Genomic DNA, 14017 nt, shown 5'->3' with positions numbered 1-14017 from the left:
ATAAAATGCAAATGACAAATCTTGGTATCTCTTTCTCAGTACGGATCCTGTTCTTATGGTTGGTTTTAACTGTTTGCAACATTTGTGTTAAATATTTTTAATATTTAAAGTGTTATATAACTTTACATTATAACGTTGACCTGCTGTATATTTGAACTATATTTGCTAATTTCATCTCCACTTTTGTTTGTTCTTTTGACCCAATGACAAACCTAACTTCACCTGTAATCAGTCCACTGTTTTGTATAATTGATTCTGTTTGCTAAGATAATAGGATTGGCTGGATTAGAAATAATCCATTCCTCCTTTAAAACTACTAATCCAGATCAGAATTAATTGCATTCCTTATTTTGGTTGTGTTAACCGAAGTGGACCACAGGTAAAAGGAAAAGACTCTCCAACTAAGATCTGTGTGATTAATTTTTATAAATTAAGAATTCCTTCAAAAATACTACCCTGTCTGAATCAGAAACTCCAGAATTTTTAAACAAGGCACTTTGTTTATGTTTAGATCATCAGTTAAGCTATTATGAGTCTCTACTAGATTATATAATGTCCGCAAGGGATCATTGAGAAATCATATGCATGATGTTATACAATAGTACATTTTTATTTTAACATTTGAAAATAGAATTATTTTCATTAAGTTCTCATTTCAGAGTCGTACCTAGCAGTGTTTCTTCTTCACCTTAATTTCCCCTGCAATATATTGTCAATTAGTTATAAACAACTTATGTTTAAATGCAATTCAAAAGCCTCTAATGGAACCCTGTGGCAACGTGAAGAATCCTTTTATATCCACAGTACAGATGTGTCAGAAGCATTTATGGTTTTGTTTATGCACATGACAGAACTACCAGATCTGAGTGGCTCGACTGGAAGTTAGAGTTTAAATCATTCTGTTAGGAGTTCGGCTATCACTTGCATGTGTCAGTAATGAAAAATCATCAACATAAGCATCTTTGAAAAGCAATTTTAGATCATTAAAGATGTATGAATTTTGACAAAGCAAGAAGATTTCAGGCTTATTAAGAATATATTCTGTCTCTATGCTGAGTGAGGGGAGACAGGTTGTATGCCTCCGTTCAAGAGGAAAGGTGTAGCCTAATTGTAACCTCATGAAAGATTAAATGGACAGGTACAGTAAAAGACTTCAGTCTTAATCCTGACTGTTCCTACAGAGCTTTTGTGAGAAACAGAGCTGTTCCAGGACGAATCCTGAAAAGAAACAGGAACTTAGGAGAGTCTGTATTTCATAATAGACTACATATGCGATACACCTCTGTCCATCTGACATGTAGTCAGGGGCCACGGGGTAATCATTCTCTATAGAATTTACACGTGCCTTTTTCATAGTATATTAAGTTTGCTCCATTTGCTCAAAGATTCTCAATTACTTCCTTTTTTTTCTTACTTACTAGACATTAAAGTTTGATAATACGTAAATACACAAGTGGCTCGAGACAGAAGGTGAGGGCAGGAGGATTTCAGTGGGTTCATCTCGCAGGTTGAAGAAAGACAGCATCAGAACACACATAAATGGTTCCTCCATGGCTTCTGTGTTATCCTTTTTGCCCTGAACCGTGCAACCCTTACAAAACTACTTCGTTAAAAGCAAACGTTTAAAAATTAGCATTATTTTCTACCTCCCCCCAAAAAAGTTTATTTGTAACTCTCATCGGCGTAAATTTTGCAATTTCTTTAGTAAAAAGAATTGATTCCATTTGTTCTACTTAGCTATTAAAGTATAATCTCCAGAAGGATCAGGGTGGGTGCATTCCAGGTTATCTGTGAAAGGTAGTTGTTAGTTTACCTACACACTTCTCTTGAAAGTGCTGAGTATTTCCTGGAATCATGACCACACTTACTGAAACATGAATATATTGCAGTTTTAGAAGATAATGAAGTGCATCTCTGTCGTGTGATGTGAGTCTCATGTTAGCTACAGCTACTCGATTTGCATGTGAATTCTGAAAATTTCCTTGTCCCATGTGACACTTCTGAAATGTCTGTCTGTTCTTTTTTCCTTTTTAATTTCTCAAGCTCACTATTTGGATAAGATAGTTAAAGGTACTGTATACTTGCTCTTTGTTGACATATCTAAATATATATCTATATATAACCGTGTATCAGACTGTACTAGGTATGAAAATAGACTGTTTCTCATGCATATTTTTGTAAATTATAAATCAGGCTTACATTATGTGAAATGCCTTGGATTTAAAGTATTGAGACTTCAATGTCTGTGTCTCATTTTTATAATTTTGGGTTATCACAGATTTCATTCCTATGTAAAAGCATTAGTTTTCACTGGAATCAAAAACTGAAGATAACAGTACATTTGCTGTTTTTTGTTTGTTGTTTTTTTTTTTTCTTTTGCCTTAAGATCTTCATTGTTGGCAATTCAGCTAATGAGCTTTAAATTCTATCCTGAAGAATCACAAATGCTCACTCTCTTATCACAGAATAAGAAATTGTCAATCTAAAGAAGATTCTGGCTAATATATGTTGAGAGAAGTCTCATTTATCCTTATATGGAAACTTCTTTGGCTTCTTCTAAATGTTTCAAAATATACGTGATATCATAATTTCTGTTCTGTTATTTTCTGAAAAAACAACAAAATTACAGTGCATTCTGCCAAACAGAAATGATAACTTTGCTCAGCAGAAAACAGCAGATTCTCGTCTCTTCAGTTCTCGTAGAAATAGGTGCAAAATATTTTTTCAGAAGAGAAAATTCCCTCTCCCTTTCTCCTCAGATTACCTATTTTCTATTCCTTGTTTGTGCTTTTCATTAGAATATGAAAATATTCATGGCAATATCCAGGCTTTCATATAACTCTTGTGTGCATGCAGTCAGCTGATGCACCTCTTCTTCAGTGGGGCAATTAAATCTTTCTTTTTCATTAAAAACAAAACAGAAAACATCTGGAAGGAAAACTGACCTTTTAGGTATTGGAAATCCATAGATACAGATGATAATTGTCTGAGAGAAAAGAAGCAGCAAAATTAATCTTCTCCTGACCTGATGGTATCCATAAGTATAATTTCATTTTCTCCTGCCACAAGAGACTGTCAAAATAGTCTTCTTTCTCTTAGCTCTCATCTTAAGAGACAGGACGTCTCTTTGAGAAATTTTCATTTCAAGTTCCACAGTGGAGGAGGGGAAGCCAGTATATGAATAATTCTTTTAAAATGACATAAAATAAACATCTTTAAACAGATCGTTCCCTTAAATTTTGTCACTGAAACAAGAGTAGCATTCTCGTTATAAGAAGCTGAATAACCCCCATCGTTCTAGCAAGTATTTTTGGCTAGTATGTATTTTATGTCAAATTATAAATAATTCTGTCCAAAGAGATCTGATCAATAGCTAATTATTCTTACAGTTTTGGAGCATCTATATCCTTGTTTCTGCCAGGGTCACATCACACTCATAGACAAGAACACCAAACTCTACCTAAGTGTCCATCCTCATAAACAGATCATGTTGGCCGCATGCCAGATATCATCAGTAGGAAGTGGCAAAAAATGTTTTTTTTTTTAAATGTCATGTTAGACTGAAACAACTATAGATTTTGGATATATTAAATTATTTTAATTGTTTCCCAAATTTTCCCTCCTTGCCCATAAAAGCAGACAAGATAGGATATAAAGGTAACAGCATAAAAGCCTTAGGGAGATTGTCACAAAATATCACTCTTCGCTCTCTGTCTTGGAAGCACGTCACTACCGTGTTTTTGTTCAGTCTATCGATGTTTTATTGTGGTCCTTATGGTATTTCATTTTGTCCGTCCTAAGTAATCAAATATGCACAGCTATTACATTTAGTTGGAAATCCTGTCGGTCCTGTCCCATCCGTATGCAGCCTGAATCCTGATGTTTGTTAGAATAGATGCTAAGCTGCTTCACTATTTCCTGGGCTTTGCTTATTCTGTGAAAAGGAATGTACTCTTGGCATAAAGTATAGTCATCAAGACTGGCCTATACTTTGTGCAGTTATTTAATGCACTGTAATTTCACATGAATATACGGCAACTCTGAGGCCAGATAAAATTAATGTTCTCTTTTTAACATCGTTCACATCCTCATACCTACTTCCATGCTTCTGAATGTAGAGGGAATTTTTTAAAGCAACAAGGTGCTTTAAGAAGGCATATCCTAATGAGTAGCCGATAATGTCTGCAACAGATTAAAAATCTATACCAGGGATTATGAAATTGTCTTGTCGAGATGCTTTTTCACACCATACAATCAACCTTGTTGCTTTGCTAAAGGGAAAAAAAAAAAAAGTTAATTTTGTCTGGCCTGCGGCTAGTTAGTGGATCGTTGCATATATTTCTGTCCTGCACAGGTAAGTGGTGTCTCAAGGGTCAGGCCAATCAAAGATGCCACTTGGATAAGAATTAGATTCCTTAGAGACTGTTGCTGTTTCTATCCATGTGCAATTACAGTATTTGTGCTGTTTACAAAGGCCTGTTCCCACTAAGTGTCCCTTATCTGTTTATCTTAGGTGCAAAAACTTTCAATACTCAAATCACTTGTGCTTTCCTTCTTTGTCTCCTTTGACAGAGGGTTGTCCTGGGCTGTGCAATAGCAACGGAAGATGTACCCTGGACCAAAACGGCTGGCATTGTGTTTGCCAGCCAGGGTGGAGAGGAGCAGGATGTGACGTAGCCATGGAGACTCTCTGCACAGATAGCAAGGACAATGAAGGAGGTAAGAAATGCTGAGTGTGGAAACAAGTGTGTGCCAGAACACAGGTTTGTAAGTTACATAGTTATCTGGTGCCAAAAAAAATCAGATCCCCAGAGATTAGATTGATTGAAAAATTTATGAGTGCTGATCCAGTGATTTTGCTCCCTATTTTCCCTGAAACAAATGCAAGATTATCATCATTCAGGGAAAAGGCAAGGTAACCAAGCTACTGTATAATGTACATTGTTCTCCATCGCTTTTCCTAATCTCCAGATGACGATTCTCCTCATCACGGTATATACGGCCCTGTGAATTGGGAGCTCTAAAGCAATATTTTAATAACTAAGCATTCCAAAAGATGCAGGGCATTTCCCAAGCTCTTCTGAAGAAAGGCACGGGTGGAAAAAATAAAATAGTAAAGAAAACAGCCTCCTTGAAGCTGTACTCCCGGCGTCTATTTATCCTGAACTTCACAGCCTGCTAAAAGACTGTGATATTCCACCCAGTGTAGGCGCTTGGTTAAGAAGTCGTTCTTCCCCTGTTGTGCGCATTTTCATTTCAAAGAACAGAGAGTGAGAGCCGGTGATTTCTTCTCCCCTGATGGAATGGGTGCCCCCGATAGCTGCTCGGTTTCCGCGTACCTTTAGGACTGAGTTTTTAGAAGGGATTTAGTTCCTCTCTGGGCCTCTGTGGCCCCTTGCTCTGTGCATTGGGATGTGTTTCCCCACGCCCTCCTTCGTTCCGTCTGCTCCCTGGGAATGTCCACAGGAGCAGTAGTGTTGGTGAAGAGTGCAGATCTTCACTCTCCCTTGTACCTATGTGACTTCACAACTGCTTCATCTCTGACATAGGAACAAAAGAGTTTTTGAAAGGGCTAAGTGAGAGAATTCAGTACTTAGTACACTGCCAGGCACATAGTTATGTCGTAAGTAGGAGCTGCTAGGACTCCCGTTTTCCTTTTGCTTTCGTCTTGGCTAGCTGAAATTCACAGGAGGTTGTCACGGAAGATGAACACTCTTTTCTTTCCTTCATAGTGTGGATCTAACTACTGTTCTTTGGGAAGGAGAGGGACTAGAACCGACCCTCGGCCTCCCCTCTTCCAGCTCCCCAACGCACATGCGCACATACTACACGCACGCCCACATGCGCACATACTACGCACGCACGCGCGCACAGACGCGCGCACAGGTATGAGCACGCACACACGGACGCGCATGCGCACGCTAGCCCACGCCTACCGTCATTCTCAAACCAGGTGTTATTTGTGTCTCGTCTTCGGGGCAGCGGGCTGCCCTTCTCCGCTTTAGTTTCTAGCGAACTGTTCGATTTTCCCTATTTTTTTTTTTTTAAACTTGGGCTGTCAAGAAACCTGAGCCAAAGCTTCTCTTCCTTTTCGTCCTGATAGATATGGTCGTCCTTAGCCCTCAAACCTTTTCCTGCCTAGTGATACCTTGTTGTCTCAACTCCCCCTTAATGGTGCGCTTTGTAGAAATGGCAGCATTCAGCTTTCCTCATTGTTTTTCCCCAAGGAGCCCCTGCCCCATTGTTTTCTATTGCCTAGGGAAGAAGGGGAGCTTCTTTCCTTCCTTGTTCGTATATTCCAGATTTTGTCTTCTAAAAGGAGATTACATTGAGGTGGTTACAAACTCTCTCAGAGGGAAGCAGACTGCAGGGCCAGGTCTGCAGAGACATGGCAGAGTAATTTAGGGGCTAATCAACTCTTTAGTATTGTTATCAGCTAAGGAGGTTTTTCCCTTGCCTCAAAATTTATCAGCTGTGAATTGGCCTGTTCCCCCTTTGTTTATTCTTATTAGCATGAAACTATGCTATCTCTAGGCTTCCGTCTCCAAGGGGAAATCTGAGCCAGTAGAAGACCTCCTGTGGGTTCTTTACTTATTTCATATAAATAATTTGTATTCCTGTCCCCAACCTAATTTTGTTGATCTTCTGAAAAGGAAACTCAATGCCAGCTGTATTATATCCTGAGATCATAACCCGGCTGCCTTATAACCTCAGCTAGAGGGTTGTTTGAACTTAAGCATGGACTGTGTGAATAAAGACAATATTTTCCACACCAAACCCCAAATCAAGGCATATAATCTGGCCATTAAGGCTATCACTGGCATCATATGAGGTCAGTAGAGCAGAATGTTTAAAATAAGACCCGTGCATGCCTAGCCTTGGCTTCTAAATATTTCTTCTTCAACTCTTTCCGCACCTACAGAGTCAGCCTCCCTCTGGGCTGGGCCATTTTCCCGTTCATATCCCAGAACTCACTCCGATGGTGAAGTTGCTAAGATCAGCAAAAAGGCAGGTGAAGAGCCGGGAACCGGTCACCGTTAAGTGCAGTGTGACCAGGACTGGGGTGTCAGACTGTGAGTGTCTGCTGCCTCATTTTGTGGCTACTCGAGTGTCCCCCTGTCAACTTCTGAAAATGGCCCCGTCTGTCTCACAGCTACTCTACCACAGGCTTCCGCTTCCTCTCCACAAGGATATCCCTCGTGTTTGTTATTCTCACCAGGAGAGACTCTTGGGTGGCGAATGATAGAAATTCCACTCAAACGGTCTTAAGCTTTTACAAGAGAAAACCTTATTAGCTTATATAACTGAAAAATTCAGAGATAGCTGCACCTAGGTGTTTAAACAATGATAACAGAAATCTGAGTTAATTCTTCTGTCAGCTCTGCTTTATTCCACATTGGCACCATTCTTTGACTGTCTCTTCCTCAGAATGACCCCCCAGCAGCTCTGGCTTTTACATCGCACCACATAATAACCCCCCGTATAAGGAGACAGCCTTTCTCAATGGTTACAGGAGGCCTGGGTCTGAGCCTGACCTCGTCCCCTGGCCAAAGAAAAATTGACATTCTATCACCAGAACAAAGGGGTATGGATGCTGGATAGGCAGAAAAACAGATTCTACTACGGGAATATTAATAGTTGTCCACAGCATTTAGTTTTAGTATACCCAGGGAATATACTCCATTAACTATTTCATATAGCTCATAGACTTCTGTTACTCTCAGGAGAAATTCTTCTTCTATTCTTTATTTCCTTCTTTCCCCCAGAATTATAGCCTTCTCACATGAGAACAAGAAAAGCAGCGCCGAACCTCGATACGCTTTCCATGACCCAGGTTGGCAAAGCACTCTCCAGTTCTCCCTGCATACTTTTATGAGCATCCTTGTTTTTACCTAGCATACCCACTGAGAATCTCATTCAGTAGAGGGTTTCTTGATTTTAAATAGCTCCCCATATGGTGGCCCCACTATGCAAGCATCAAAATGCAAAAGCTTGCCAGAAGCAATTCTACCTTTATAGCAACTTAAGATACTTATTAACAAGACAGTTTCTTGGGGCGCCTGGGTGGCTCAGTTGGTTGAGCATCCGACTCTTGATCTCAGCTCAGGTCTCGATCTCGGGGTTGTGAGTTCAAGCCCCGTGTTGGGCATGGAGCCTACTTAAAAAAATTTTTTTAAATAAATAAATAAACAAGATGATTTCTCCAAAATATGTTACCATTGTTACCATGTTCCCACCTTCCTAGTTAGAGTTCCTTTTAACATCTTGCTTCCCCTGTCTGGTCCTCCAGTGGATAGCTCCCCTGTGGGTTCTTAAGGCATGGGACTCAAGCCCTGTCTTAGAGATTGGGTGGTTGAGGACACAAAAATACCAACCTTTATGTAAGAATAGGGGCATGCCAAAATACAATGCCAGGTGTGATCCATCTTACTTGTAATTAGATAGTTATTTTTTTGTCCTTCAGAAGTATTAGTTTGTGGGAATACGTCAGGAAGATGGACCTAGAACAGGCTTTTTTTTTTTTTTTTTTTAAGTGGAGGCTGATAATAATGGAGAGGAAAGTACAATTCAATTGAGGTTATTCAGAAATTAGAAAGATAAAAACAGGAGAGGGAGGGAGACAGAACACAAACAGAAGTTTTAGACTGCAAGAAAATGTGGGAGTGCACCAGCAGTAAAACCCAGAAGTGGAAAAATGAATGAAATGTTAATGTAAGCAGCAGAATGAGTATGGCGAGTGGGCAGGGCCATCTAAGTTTGGAGATTACCAGATGAAAATAAGGAAATGTTTGAAAATAGATTCCTTAAAAAGTCCTAGCAGGAAGATGGGACTACTGTGTTCTCCAAACACATATTAAAATAAAATTTAAATAAATAAAATAGAGAGTACCAGAACTGGGAAGAAATGGGGGATGGCTTAAAAAAAGAAGGAGAAGAAGAGGAAAAAGAAGTAAAAGGAAGGGAGGGAGGAAAAAAGGAAATTAGGAAGGAAGGAGGGAAGAAGGAAAAGAGAAAAGAAAAAAAGGATTATAGGAGATCATAAGTACTTCCTGAGAAAAGATTCCAGATATCAGAACATAGGAGTGGCACTCAGAGTCTCAGAGCAATCAAATATATTTTCCTGGTAGATCATAATCTGGGGGGAGAATTACTCCGAGTTTGAAAGACTTTACGGGCTCCCACTTTAGGGGAGAGACTCAGGTTCGTCTGAACCCTTTTGCTCTGCACAGAATTTTTAGAGCAGTGTCAGTTGCATTCGAGGAACGAGAAGTCCAGCTTGTGCTGTCCCACACAAGGCACCCCAGTAGTTTCCCGATAGTACACAAGGAACACGGGGCTTTACCGTTATACCGGAATAAGCTCTGGGGGGAGAGAAAAATCAGAGCCACACAGGCTGGAACTAAAAGTCCTCCCTATAATTTACAGCCAGTACCAGTAGCTGCTACTTCAGGTTTCAGAATATAGAAATGGGCAGGACCCAGGACGTCTTCAGAAACAGGTCTCTTTGATCCACGTGTCTCCGCCTTAAGAACCTCTGTATTGATGGCGAGAGTGAGAAGTAGTAACCACAGTGTCCAGTGAGTGCGTTCGCATTGTCGAAGAGTTAACTGCTGTCAGCGACTTGCTGTGCATATTTCTGCTCCTCCTTCAGTGAATTTATAGGCACATTTATGTTTTTAAACTTAAGTGCGATAGGCGCTGTTCTAAATTTGATTCTGCCAAAGAATCTATCTTTTTAGAGATTTTTTTCAAGCCAGTACATAGAGGTCTACCTCATTCTTTATAACAGAAACCCAGATGTAGTCATTAATTTTACCACTACTACATTAATAATAATTATTCATAATAACCTAGTTGTTTCTTTTTTTCTTTTCTTGCTCTTAGTGTAAAGACAAATATGTAGTGCGTCTCTGTGTCTCTGTGTGCGTGTATCTGCATATAAATCCTTCTGTGAATGTACAAGGATTTCTTTTGGACAGATTTTAAGAAGCGAAATTCCTAGGTTAAGGGGTATTTAAACTTTTAAATTTCATAGCCAAATCGCCTTGCAGGTGGGTTTTGCCACTTGTATTTCATCAGTACAAGAGTGTTTATTTTCTCCGTGTCTATAGTCTATACATAATCATCGTACACAAACAAATTGTCCAACAAGTGAAAAGTAGGAATGTTGTCTGACGGGTGAAGATGATTCCACTTTTATTGTTTTAATTTGCATTTCTCTAATTACTGATCCAATTGGTGATCCTTATACATGCTTCTTGGCCATTAGTATTTCTTCTTTTGCTAATTATTTATTTCTCTTGCCCATTTTTTTCCCTATTAGTGGCTTGACTTTTCCTTTTTAATTTTTAGGACTTCTTTGTATATGCTACTTATTAATTCTCTGTTAGGCGTATTGCAGGTATTTTATCCCAGGTTTTCACTTCTCTTTTAACTTTCTGAAGGTGTCTTTCATCATGTAGCAGTTTTCATTGATATGAGGTAAATTTTGACGAGGTGTATCTTTTCGCGAACTCTGGGTTGTGTGTCTTCAAAAATAAATAGGGCCTTTTCCCTTTGAAAAATTATACATAGTGTTTCATATCATTTCTTCTAATGCTTTTTTATAATTGTGTGGATTGGTTAATGTCAAATTAATCAAGAACATTTTAAAATAACTGTTGGGGTAAAAAAAAAAGAAACCAGAATTCAAGGGTGAGCATAGTACTGAGGGTTGGAGAAGGGTAAGAAAAGAAAACCAAGAGGGGCTCCTGGGTGGCTCAGTCGGTTAAGCGACTGCCTTCGGCTCAGGTCATGATCCTGGAGTCCTGGGATCGAGTCCCGCATCGGGCTCCCTGCTCGGCAGGGAGTCTGCTTCTCCCTCTGGCCCTCCCCCCTCTCATGTGCTCTCTGTCTCTCTCATTCTCTCTGTCTCAAATAAATAAATAAAATCTTAAAAAAAAAAAAAAAAAGAAAAGAAAAGAAAACCAAGAGGGTGTCTCTGCTGCACCTTTAAGACATCATTTTGATCGGTTTCAATCTAATTATCTCTAGGAACTGAATCCATTCTTCCATTCTTTCAGCAAATACATTGTATGCTGACTTGGTGCCAGGAAGTGTACTAGACAACTGCAGATACAGTGGTGAACTCAGCTCTCAAGGAGCTGCCTGAGCCATTGCCTGAGGTGCTGCCTTAAGGAATGGGGAGAGGGGATGGGGGTCCAGGAGTAGGGAGCTAGAGGTCTCCAGGCAGAGGAAACAATAATGATGAAAGCTTTTAAAAGCCCCACGGTAAGGAGTTCTAACTACTCAGAAGGCAGTAGAGGACATAGTTTAGCTAGAGAAGTGAAGTCATCAGGTCTGATTTCTGCAAAGATGACTCTGACGGAGGTGTAGAGGATGAATAGTGGGGACAAGGCTGGAACCCGGGAAACCAAACTATGGTAGAGATCTCCTCGAGAGATGACCATGGTGGCCTGAAGGGCGTTTTCAGTGAAATGGAAAGGAAGAGACTGATTCAAGATATATTTGGGGTGAAGAAAAGAAGGACCTGGTAATTGATTAGGTGCAGAGGAAGAGGAAGAGAGAAGAGGAGTCAAGGATGACACTCAGGTCTCTACTTTGAGAGACTGGATGGGTGGATGATGGAACCATTCATCGAAATAGGAAATAATAGAAGAAAACAACGTGTTTAGAGGAGATTCAATATGCTGCGCTTTAGATCCACTAAGTTTTTGCTGCCCGTGTAATATCCAGATGGAAATATCTAGAAGGCAGTTTGTGGATTTGAAGTGCAGAAGAATGATCAGCCTAAAGACATATGTGAACATAGAGACACACACACAAGAAAAACAAGAATAGTCAGAAAGCCAAACATGATTCCAATTCAGAAATAAATGGATTTCATGCATATCACAGAATGGTGACTTTAAGAAGTAATGAAAGGCATACCTATACACTTTGAAAATTCTGAAGTCTACAGATAAATTATTCCATCAGAATTTCTATGTGTACCTCTAACTTGGAATAGGGGAAAGGGGCTTCCAAATACTGTGGGGAAAGGCGGTGGACATTAATTATCTTTTGAGTAAAGAAGGAAAATTCACTGAAAGGAAATTCATGACTTTTTATCCAGTCAGTAAATCAAGGTTTTGAAAAACAGGTTCAGGTATCCATAGCTACTTGAAAGAAGCAAGTGAGTTTTGACAAGCAGATCACAGCCAGCATAGGAGTAACCTAGGAGAAGACCTGGAGTCAGAAGTTTTAATAATCTGGCAAAATATGCATTGTCTAAATTTGCCAGAAACAATGTCAAGAATGATTGGAAGAATACAAGGAAATCGAGCAGGGTAGAAACATTAAAGCAAGACCAGAGGCTGGCAAGCTATGACCTCTGGGGCAAAGGCTGTTTTGTAAATAAAGTTTTATTGGAACACACCCATTCGTTTCCATAATGTCTACGGCTGCTGTCGCTCTATAAAGGTGGAGTTGAAAGGTGCAACAGAGACTGCATGGCCCACAAAGCCTAAGTTACTTACTATCTGGCCCTTTGCAAAGTAAGTCTGCCAACTACTGTTACAGTCCAACAAAAGCCTAAGGTAAGATGAGAACATGTTTTAAAATGATAACTAGAGCAATAATGTTCAGGATTGAGTGGACAGAAGCATAAACCAAATTCTCTGCTTTACATCAGAGGACCACTTATATTGCAAAGAAAGAAAAGCTCTTAACTGATCATTGAAGTTATTATTCAGTGGGTTTTGAACACTTTTGATTTTTTTAGATTTTTTTTATGATTAATTCTATTAGATATGATGTCTAGACCAGTATAAATTTATACCAACTGATATTCCTGCTACTAAAAGGAATCTCAGTGATTTCGAGAAGCTATTCCACAAAGACAATTTTACTACGGTGTACATTTGGGCAAGTGGGTCATCGACTTAGTTGTACTAGATAGCCCGAGCTATATAAGCACAAAGAATGAAAAATGTTTTCTCAAGTTATAGGGAGCCAGATTCATAACCATCCGTCACTTGCTTGGGCAAGTTACTGATAAACTCTGCAGAAAAATAACAAACTGTGTGTCCCTGCATCTTGGCTGTTGAAAATGAGATTCTTTCTCTGATTGATGTTAGCAGAGAGGCTTGTAAAAATGCATTTCCAACTGATTAGTTCAGAAGGTGTCAATCTCATGCAGTTTTATGACCTGCAGACTACATGCCAGACGTACGTTTGCTTTTTATAAACTAACAAAAATGAATGACTAAATTTGAGCATTCCTCTTTGGCAACTGCACCATATATTGCCTAAAGGGAGATACTCTAGTTGTAGTGTGGGGGGAGGAGAGGACGAGGGCATTCAACCTTTAATTTATAAGATTAATGAAGATAAAATATAATAATTGGAAGTACTTTCTCTAGTGAGTAGTTTCTGTTTAGGTTAAAGAATGAATGTAAGGGAAAAACCTCCAAGAATATAAAATATTTGTGTTAAATGATTCTCCGAAGCATCTGCTCAACCCATTCAAAAGTCATGGAGTAAGAACTCTTAAATATATCATAAAACACGTAATTGAAGATTCCCTATAGTCTCAATATATAATCATGGATTGTTACTGAAGGGGTTTTATTTTTTAATTGGTTTCTCTTGAGGCCAGAAATGATATTGGAGCAATAGTTCAATAGTCTACTACTTTAAAAATCCAAGTCTTAATAACTACTTCTATTTCTTTGAGAGAGATAGAGAAAAAAAATAATATACAATGTATTGCATTATTATAGCTTTGTGAAAAGTAAGCCTGTAGCGTAGTTTTATCTTCCAGAAATACAGAGAAATATTTAGACATTTTTCATCTTCATGGCCTTTTGGCTAAGAAAGTAGTATTTTGATAAATTTATATAAAATTTCAAAGCTCAGTTTCATTTGATTTGCTTAAAACATTTAAAATTTTTATCAAAGGAATAAAACTACACTTTCAAATAATTAACACATTTTAAAAAATATAACAGCCATCTGCATAAAAATGTAACTATCA

General features: G+C 38.9%; 1 protein-coding gene across 1 annotated transcript in view; it reads left to right on the top strand.

The window, feature by feature from the left end:
* Positions 1–14017, top strand: part of TENM3 (teneurin transmembrane protein 3) — a 601855-nt gene that overhangs the window by 522019 nt on the left and 65819 nt on the right. The window contains exon 13 of the mRNA XM_064585705.1: positions 4573–4719. Coding sequence (XP_064441775.1) covers positions 4573–4719 — 147 coding nt within the window. The remainder of the gene's footprint in view (positions 1–4572; positions 4720–14017) is intronic.

Source organism: Mirounga angustirostris, unplaced genomic scaffold (genome assembly GCF_029215605.1).
Source record: "Mirounga angustirostris isolate CCGP_5_RB_7025 unplaced genomic scaffold, mMirAng1.0.hap1 SCAF_2, whole genome shotgun sequence".
Taxonomy (NCBI): domain Eukaryota; kingdom Metazoa; phylum Chordata; class Mammalia; order Carnivora; family Phocidae; genus Mirounga; species Mirounga angustirostris.
The sequence above is the reverse complement of the archived record's forward strand: the minus strand, read 5'-3'. Positions and strand labels throughout refer to the sequence as shown.